This window comes from Pavona decussata, unplaced genomic scaffold (assembly GCF_977016875.1).
Source record: "Pavona decussata unplaced genomic scaffold, jaPavDecu1.1 SCAFFOLD_102, whole genome shotgun sequence".
In the NCBI taxonomy this organism is placed as follows: domain Eukaryota; kingdom Metazoa; phylum Cnidaria; class Anthozoa; order Scleractinia; family Agariciidae; genus Pavona; species Pavona decussata.
In genome coordinates this window covers 3,850,665-3,860,367 of record NW_028145517.1, presented here as the reverse complement: position 1 = coordinate 3,860,367, position 9,703 = coordinate 3,850,665, and the positions used below count along the sequence as shown (strand labels likewise).

The 9,703-nt window shown below is 42.8% G+C and overlaps 1 protein-coding gene across 1 annotated transcript in view; it reads left to right on the top strand.

Moving 5' to 3' along the window:
* Window positions 1–9,703, top strand: part of LOC146471718 (medium-chain acyl-CoA ligase ACSF2, mitochondrial-like) — a 158,593-nt gene that overhangs the window by 119,412 nt on the left and 29,478 nt on the right. The window contains exon 5 of the mRNA XM_085120254.1: window positions 8,932–9,050. Coding sequence (XP_084976380.1) covers window positions 8,932–9,050 — 119 coding nt within the window. The remainder of the gene's footprint in view (window positions 1–8,931; window positions 9,051–9,703) is intronic.

Genomic DNA, 9,703 nt, shown 5'->3' with positions numbered 1-9,703 from the left:
GATTATGGGATTCCTGACCTTGGACCCTCCATGTAAACAGGTCCCACCCTGCAGCCTCGTCTGCAATCAGCTATATACAACTAGAAATACGTGACTCGCAAAACCTCGCGAAGCTAGGGGTAGGTGTACAATTGATTTGTAGTGAAGATAGGACCAACGGCAGCTAGAAAATGCCAATGGTCTCGTTTTTTATTACAGCGATGGAGAGAATACTGCCTCTCCCGCAGTGTCACCTTTGAACAGCTGCACCCTGGTGAAATTGGTTTGACCACACCCACGCTGTGTGATGTCATTCCCATAGACTATGAGAGTGATACACTGTAGTTAACAGCACGCTAGGGATGCAGCGTTAGAAATGTGAAGGAAAGGGGGGGGGGGGGGGGGTGTGCCAAATCATGGAAAAAAATCGGGGAAAACCAACATTTAGGCAAAGAGTCCTGCGTTGGAAAGGAAGTACGAAAAAGTATTGCACCCTGCTGTTTGTGGAAAACTGACATATTTTTCCAGAAAGCTCCCCCCCCCCCCGTTACAATTGTAATGGTGCATCCCTTACCAGAAGGTTCTATAAATTGGATTGATCTCCTTATTCTTCACGGATTTGAGAAGTAGTCACTCAATAGAGTGTAAGCATTTAACAGAGCAAAACAATAGATATCATGGTATCTATTATTTGGTATTGTTTGGTATGGCGCAACGGTGTCCCTTTCCCACCAATCCTTTCACTCACAGAAGTGAGCCGCATTATTTTAAATGCTCGCTATAATTTCAGTACACTGTCAAGCATACAGGTAATAAGAATTAAGAAAATTAAAAGAATAAGGGGATAGTGTTTTGCTATGAAACCAAAATCTCAGGAATAAAATTACTTAGGAGAATTAGCTGTCATATGTTGGTAGTGAAAGGGTTGGTAAAAGTGTACAATATGTTGCAAATGATATTTAACAGAGAGCTCTCAGAAGGTGGTACATCTAACCATAGCTTATGGTTTTGCTCTCCAACCCTACAAACACCCCCCCCCCCCTCCCTCCCCATACTCATCAATAAGTACAACATTTGTTATAGTTGGGTTTGTAAAAGTGTACAATATTCTGCAAATGATATTTAACAGAGAGCTCTCAGAAGATGGTACATGTAACTGTAGCTTATCTTTTTGCTCTCCAAACCCACTAACCCCCCCCCCCCCCACCCCATTCCTTCCATGCTAATCAATAAGTACAAGATTTGTTATAGTTGCAACTGCTTTATTTGCTTAAACAAAATATGTACATTGCAGTTGATTTGAAGTAGACAACTTTAGTTGGCAGTATGGGAAGTGATTGTAATTGAAGGGGTGCCTGGAAAAAAGCACTAAGTGACTTCTGATAAATTGCTAAATTCTCCTTTCAAATTTCCTAGCATTAGCTTGTGAAACAAAAGGAGAATTTCACCCTACATCAAAAGTCACTACGGGCCTTATTTTGCACACCCCTTCAATTATAACGGTGATGTAATTTTCTCTTTGTTATGAGTGCTCAGTGAATAGTTGTGAGGCAAGACTGGGGGAAAATTGACTGGATAAAAAATTACCATTTTTTTGGTAAAAGAAGTCCATTCCTGTGAGTCTCACCTCATGACTATTCAGTAATGAAGTTGTTTTTACTGTCGCCTGGATATATAATTTCAAAAAAGTAGTAAATTACAAAAGTTATGTTTTGCCATTGAACAGCAATTTTGTTGTCACTTACCTTGCAGAAGAGGTTAGATTGTTAAGATTTCTCTTTATTCTACATCCATACTGGCAACACTAGCTGAGCTAAAATCTATGAAATAAATTTTATGCTGAAATGAAGTCTTCAAAAATGCACTTTTCTTGTAATCACTCACCTTAAGAAGGAAAAAAATATGTAGCATTTAGATACTTGCTACATGAGATTTTAAGATGAAGCTTCATTTGTGAAATATGGGTGGTTGTTGATTGAGCAAATTAATGGCGGTTCTGATGTTGACGTGCGGTGACATCAGCCAGTTGTTGTAATCGTTCCTCTTCTCTTAGCCGTTGTTGTAATTGCTTGCTTTTAGCTATCGCCTGGAGTCTTTGAAAGGACAATGGCTGTAGAACTACATTATCTAAAGAGCGTACTCTAGAGAGTGCAACAAAACTACATCCTGCAGCTCTTTCTGCTTTTCCTAGGTCAATAACCGCTGTAGATAATGTTTGGCCTTGCGACTTGTGAATGGTCATTGCATAGCTTAAACGAAGTGGCAGTTGCTGTCTTGACAATCGTTGGCCTTCAGTTTCCCATTCAAATAGGTGTGGGGGTATGGGGACGATCTGAGGGTGTGTGTGCAGGAAAGGTGGTCCTGTGTAGTGCTGAAAATCCACCAGTGCTGCAATAGGCAAACAGGGGGGAGGGCGCTCAGGATGGAAGATGAGGTCATGTACAACACCTGATGCACCATTACACAGTCCAACTTCCTGCCAAAGGTTACATGTAAGCATTACAGCTGCTCCTCTTGCGAGGAATATCACAGCCTCAAGACCTCCAGCATCATCTGATGTGGCAGCCTTTGCATTTCTGCCTGAATGAACAGCAGAGATGCGAGCAACTGGCATTGCTAGGTTGCTAAGTTTCTCATAATTGTAGTTTGCTACACTTGCTTTGTCGAAAAATAACCGTGGGGCATCTGTGAAGTCGTCCATGTTGATGTGCTGTGGTGTACGTTCGCAAAGTTGTTGCCAGTCGCATTGCGTGATCTGGCCATTTCGCATACGCATAAGAAGTTCTCGGAAAACTTCAGCCTGTGGATTATTTCCTGCCTGTCTAATGTTTTGCCTTAGCATCACAACCGTTTCAAAAAGAGTATATATTGAAAAACCATGTTGACCTAGAATTGAACAGGGCGATGTGGCATAAATAGGCTTGTCTCCAACAGGTGGCAATTGTGCGAAATCTCCAAGCAAGATCACTGAAATTCCTCCAAGTGGTTCATTAAGCTTACCTGTAGCCTGGCGCAGACGCTTATCGACCCAAGCCAATGTCCTCTGTCCGAGCATAGACATCTCATCAGTTATAAGGTAATGCTTGCCAGTGAAGTGAAGTTGTAGTCGTTGTAGTGCTTGTCCTTGCAAGTCAGAATTGTTGTGGTTACGCACTGGCAGCTGCAACGCAGAGTGTAATGTGCAGCCCTGAATGTTGTATCCAGCAATTCCAGTAGTCCCTGTCAGCTTACACTTATCTCCTAGAATCATCATTAATGCATTGATTAAAAATGACTTGCCAGATCCTGCTGTTCCTGTAATTATCATACGAAGAGGCTCATTCGGCGCCTCACTGTTGAGAGCTTCATGATGCATAGCCACTATGTTGTAAGCAAGGCGCTGATCTACATTAAGTTGTTCTGGATTAACAGGCTGGTGCTGTCTCCTGTGTACAACAGTTGGGTCTTCGCGTGCTTCATTTCTCCTTTTTGTGATCCAATTTGCAGAGTCACGAACTAAACCAGGAGGCATTGTCCTACCTGCTGTCGTCCAGTCGAAGTGGGAGTTTTGCTGAGTGGGGTTTTCTTGCGAGACACTTTGGTCATATTGTTGATTTAAGCGACACAGGAGCATCCACTCTTCCAGTTCTTCTTCACGCTGTGGTTCGTCATCTTCGTCATCATCCTCGTCTTGTTCTTCCTCAGTGTAACCTTGAGCTTGTTGTTGCTCTTGCGCCAACATGGGAATGTAATCTGCAGCATTGTCCATTGTAAGAAATGCATGGTAACATTGTATGTGAATGTCATCTGAGTCTTCAAGTCCATTCCAAGCAGTATTAACTTCACCAGACCATGGTTTGTATTTAATCAGCTGATATCTACAGTACTTTCCATAGTTCTGTCCGGATGGATTAGGGGAAAAATTGGGAAATGTTCGAATGATTACTTCTTGTTTACGACGTTTGAGCTCTCCTTTCGAGACATAGTAAGCTGAAGCAAATTGAACCAAGTTGAGATCAAGAATATTTGGGGTCTGTTCTTGCCAGTTAGCTTGAACAGAATAAGCATCAAGTACTGAAGGGTCTAATGCTTCATCGCCTTGATTGTCATTTTCATCTTGCCCTGTCCGAACTCTTCTACTACCATCTAATGACACACAGAGAAACGAGAATGTGGATGAGTACAATGGTTTTCCAAGAAGCAGGTGAGCTGTTTCTTGTGATCCTATGTCACGCTCTCCAACAACTTGGATCATTGCACTTCGCAATGCAGTTGTTGCCATGTCTGTGTCATGAAGCTTGTTTACACAGAGACTCAGGATTTCGGTGGCTGACTGGGATCTTGGTTCACCTTTAGTAGCATACTTAGCCATGTAGCGAATGCATTGGTCAGTATCAACAATGGCTTGAAGATCAACATTGGCTCTCCAGTGTTGTAGCATTACGCGGTTGTGGGAGTTAATACGACTGTCATTGCGTTTGGTAGTTAGGGTTACTTTAACTCCAGCTTGGGTTACTTCTTCAACTGTCAGTTCCTGGTCATCGCTGCCTGCTTTTCTGATCAGGTGGAAGTTAAGGGATGTTTCTTCTTGACAGTCCTTTGGGAAATTGAAACGGCATGCTGGTTCCTGTCCGGGTTTCTTCCGAAGGCAGTATGCTGTACTGGATTTTGTGTGGCGTTCAACTGAATTGACAAGGGCTTGGTAGTCATCATTGAAATTTTGCACGTTTTGAATTAGTGAAGATGATGGATGTGGGGAAGGGACAACCCAGTTTTCCTGGGGAATGGCCTCATTAATTGTGGTTACTAACCAGTCTGCATATTTGATAACAGTTGTTGTTGCTTGATGTCCTGCTTCAATTTGGGGTTGAAAGTCAGCTGCCATCTGCTCATAGGTTGGTTGTTGTATTTGCAGTTGCAGAATCTGCTCTAGTTTCCACCCTTGAACAGCTGTGTTTACGAGGTTGCAAAGGCCTGGATCATTTGTAAGCTTTGCACAGCCATGTGCGTGTATACTGCCTCGCGCCTGCCACTCGAAACGATGCCACTTCCATTCTGTATGCAATACTCGATCTAGCCAAACATTAGAAAATTCATCCAGTCTTGAAACAAAGTAAGAATCTGTCAAGTGTGGATTGTCTATTACAGCTTTAATGCGAATTGAAGGTGTGGCATTGTTTGGCTCCTGTAGTAGTCGGTGTAAATCTGGCCAGTAGTTGTCAGCTGCACTGAAAGTGAAGAAAAAGGTGGGAGCCCCTTTTTGTGCAATGAGAGCTTTCAGTTCCTGGTAGCGTTGATACCAGTACTGCTTTGTTCCTTGAATCTTGGCAACGTAACGTTGAAGGCGATTCATGAGCTGGTTGGCTGACATCTGTCCTACCATTTGACGAAGTTCCTCGATTGTTAAATTGGCGTCTTCTGGATTTTGCGTGAGATAGATGCGAGCTTGGGACAACAGTTGATGGCGTTGTTTCATGTTGAGTGCCCAATATGGAAATCGAGGGTGTGATGCAAAGCGCCAGGAAAAGGTTCCTGCTGTCGAACAGTCTACATACTTAATGAGGTGTTTGAAGCCTTCTGTTAAAGAAACTTCTCGAAGGCGTGTTTTCTTCGTGGGATCTCCTTTTCCATAAGGGAAAAGAGTTGGAAATGCCATAGTAGCCAAACCCTCTGTACGAAATTCATTGATAGGATCACCATCATTGGATGGCCAGTCTAACGGATCTTCTCCATTGATTAAAGCCCTTATGGCATCCTGTTCTGACTGTTGAGATTGAGGAAGTGGGAGGAAGGAATGACTGTGCTGAGAATGTTCGTCATCATCATTGTTCTGAGATATGTCTTCTTCGGCAGTGTGTTCCTGTGCATTTGGCTGTGGATCCTCAGCTGTAGGGAGATCTGACGGAACTCCATCAATGGGTAAACAGTGGAGAGCTTCATAGTCAATTTGAATGTCAGCATAAAAGGGATTGTTATCCTTCAGCCATGTGATTGCCTCAAGAACCTTCTGTCTTCTAACTCTACAATCTCTGTGTGTGTTGTCAGCTCCATGTTTTCGAATTATCAGGTAAGGTAGTTGTGCAACATTAGGAGGAAGTGTAGAGAGAAAACCCTGAATGTTTTGGGGAAGATTTAAAACATGTCCCTTATAACCCCTTTGTCCTCCATGTTTCCTATAAACACACATAATTGGGCAAGCTCTTGCGATAAGCATCTCCTCAATGTCAGTTAAGCCTTGTAATGCTGTTGGTAAACAACCCGGATCCATGTCATTTTCCTGGGAGAATAATTTGGGGTTTCCCTTATCACGCTTACATCTTAGGCATTCAAAAGTCTGAAGTGTTAAACCAGTGTTTGTTGGCCAAGCTTCCTTACAGGTTACACATTGTCGGTGTTCTAATTTGTTCATTGCACGGTGGAAATTTGCCATCTCAGATTGAACCCATTGTTGTTCATGTAAAGGCTGTTCTGCATTTCTCCACCCGTTGGAAAGATAGCTGTCGCGATTATTTTGATCTTCTACATGTTCTAGCCTCTCGGTCTCTCTGTACATAGCAGCATTTTGTTGAAGCAATTGGAGTCTGTTTTGTCGTTCTTCATTCGTTTCAACTTCTATTCTACGAGCACTGTTGTCACGAGCGATTTGTAATCTTTCATGTCTTTGTTGTTCACTTTCTGCTTGTATTCGTATGGACTGGTTTGTGCGAAGCGTTTGTAATCGCAATTCACGTTCCTGTTCAGTCTCGTTAATCAGTCGTTGTGTCTGGTTTGTCTGAAGCGTTTGTAATCTTAAATCTCGTTCCTGTTCAGTTTCATTAATTAGTCGTTGTTGCTGGTTTGTTCGAAGCGTTTGTAATCGCAATTCTCGTTGCTGTTCAGTCTCATTAATTCGTCGTTGTTCCTCGTTTGTCCGATGCGTTTGTAATCGCAATTCTCGTTGCTGTTCAGTCTCATTAATTCGTCGTTGTTGCTCGTTTGTCCGAAGCGTTTGTAATCGCAAATCTCGTTGCTGTTCAGTCTCATTAATCAGTCGTTGTGTCTGGTTTGTCCGAAGCGTTTGTAATCGTAAATCTCGTTGCTGTTCAGTCTCATTAATCCGTCGTTGTGTCTGGTTTGTCCGAACAGTTTGTAATCGTAAATATCGTTCCTGTTCGGTCTCATTAATCAGTCGTTGTGCCTGGTTACTTCGAAGTCGATGTAATCGAAGCTCACGTTCAACGGAGGTTTCGTTATTGAAGCGAGCACGAGTTAAATCTAACCTAAATTGCCTATCTTCTAAAGTTTCTAATTCACGCCTACCTTGGTTGTACTGCCTGTGATACTCCAATCTGCGGTTCCTCTGCTCCTCTGTTTCTTCCTGACGGCGGTGTCTTTGCTAAGCCAAGCGATGTTGTCTTTGCTCTGTGGTTTCCTGATGTCTCCTTCTTCTTCGCTGCTCGCGCTGATTCTGAAGTCGCCTTTCTCGTTGTTCAGGAGTTTCGTTGTTAAATCTCCCTCGGCGAATATGTCTTGTCCCTTGTGCTTGCTCCTGTCGTTCATTTGCATCACAATTTGGTCATGTTTCACCAATAGTAACCATTTTTCACTCCTCGATGAATTACACGTTCGGCCCTCAATGAATAAACATGAGAGTGCGCCATTGTGACGCAGCGGTTTTCTTTTATAGAGTGACCAGGAGCGCTTACCATTTGAATGGAATTTTCGGTAGTTTTTTCTGGACAAATGGAACTGCACTTTTTCGCACCAAGGAAACGGAGCGGATTGAACCGTATCATTTGATGGGAAGTTTCGGATGCCAGTGGGCCGGGGTCTGGGTATGTATCAACAAGAAACACGGCGGCTGAACTTCCCGTCATGTTAGACGTTTTAGCGGACGACTTTGAAAATAATTTTTTTGGTGAAGAAGACGACGATTTCATCGTTTTGTCTTCGGCAGCATCCATATTTGCAAGGAAAAATTTCAATCGAAGCCTTGGATATTTTGAGCAAACGATAGCAACGTATTCTCTGACTGAATTTAAAGCTCATTGTCGTATGCAGAGGGCAACATGTGAAATTATGGTGAGGGAGGTCACGGCTACGGGAAATATACCTGCTGGAAACCCATTCGGAAGACATGTTATCGACCAAAGAAACAAATTTTAATTTACCTTTGTTGAATGGCGAATCAGGAGAGCGTACGACTTGTTGTTGATAGATTTAACATTACATTTAGACACACATTGCATCGATACTGAAACGTTTTGGAAATCTGCCGCCATCTTTCAGATCTTTAGCATTCTTTCTCGGAAGTATGACCGTGAAGAGCCTGTCACTGGTAAGTGTGAACAAATGGTACAGAAATTTCCGGGAATTCCGGTAAAAGCGAGAAAAAGGGAATACCTCGAAAGGTATTACCTTTTTTCCGAAAACATTTCACCGGGATGAACCGTTCCATTTGAATTCTCCCCGGAATTACCGAAAATTCCTTTCAAATGGTAAGCGCTCCAGTCCTAGCCGCTTTGACCGGTTGAAAGCGGTTCTGTTGCATAGCAACTACGAATTGCGTATGAAGCCGGTGGTGTTGCATAGCAACTACGAATTGCGTATGACGCCAACAAGTCTGACAACTTTCCCTGACGTCATTCATACTTTGTTTGCGCACTGTTGCCAGGCAACAGTACGGACATCTTTAAAGATATAAACATATATAGACACATATATATATATAAATATATTTTCCGCTCGAATTCGCGGGGCTTAGCTCCCGAGCGCGGGCCTTCGGCCCGACAAATTTATTAACCTCGCTACGCTCGGGCCTTCGGCCCTCGCGAATAAGTCAGAATGTTTCTTCTTCCTTGTCGCATCCAATACACTTTCTTCGAAAAGTCGTTTGATGCACGTCTTTGATGTAATGATAAACAGTGATAGACATCCTATCCTTTCCAATCACTGATATATAGCTCTTTCCAAATGACTGATTTGCTTTTAAAGGCGGGATGCAAGGCTGTGATAGCAGTAGACGAATTTAGAACCCAGAACTACTACGATATGCTGGCAAGGATGGTACCCGGACTCAAGGACGCAAAACCTGGAGATCTTTACAGTGAAAGGTTTGAAAACACTAGCAAAATACCAAGAGCTGTTCTATTGAAAGTGGTTATCTCGTAAACAAATAAGACACAAGCTAATTTTAAAATTATTCCATATTTTCTACTCCACAAGTCCACCAAAAACATCATAATGATCCCTCAACTGTTCCGCTATCGGTCGCCAATTTGAGATACATTTTGGAGCGTCTACCAACTTTGGCCACAAGCGATTCATTAGGACGCGAAACCAGTCACATGAATTCATTTCTAAACAGCAGTTAGCTAATTGTTTGTTTTGGTGGTGACGTAGCTAAATCCCAGTTCGGAAGGCGTACCTCCCGTGCGCCGTGCCAAGTGCTACACTGTTGCCGGTTTGGTAGCGGTACGGCGCCTAAGTTTTTTCGATAGATTTCACTGATAATACAAGTCAAGGCAAAATCTCAAAGTACAGCAGAGCTTTCCGTATAATACAACAAAGGAGCGCGAATGTATTAGGTACAGCGCATGAAAGATGCGTTGGATATGAATCATGCAGGCTTAAGAACGGAAAGAAAAATTTCTAGGAAGAGGCAATAAAGGAAAAGTGGAACTTGAAGGTTAGCTGAAAGCTAAAAATTAGCCTGCTAGTAAGCGTTACTGTGAATATTCCTACCCAAAGGAAGCGGTTTACGCTT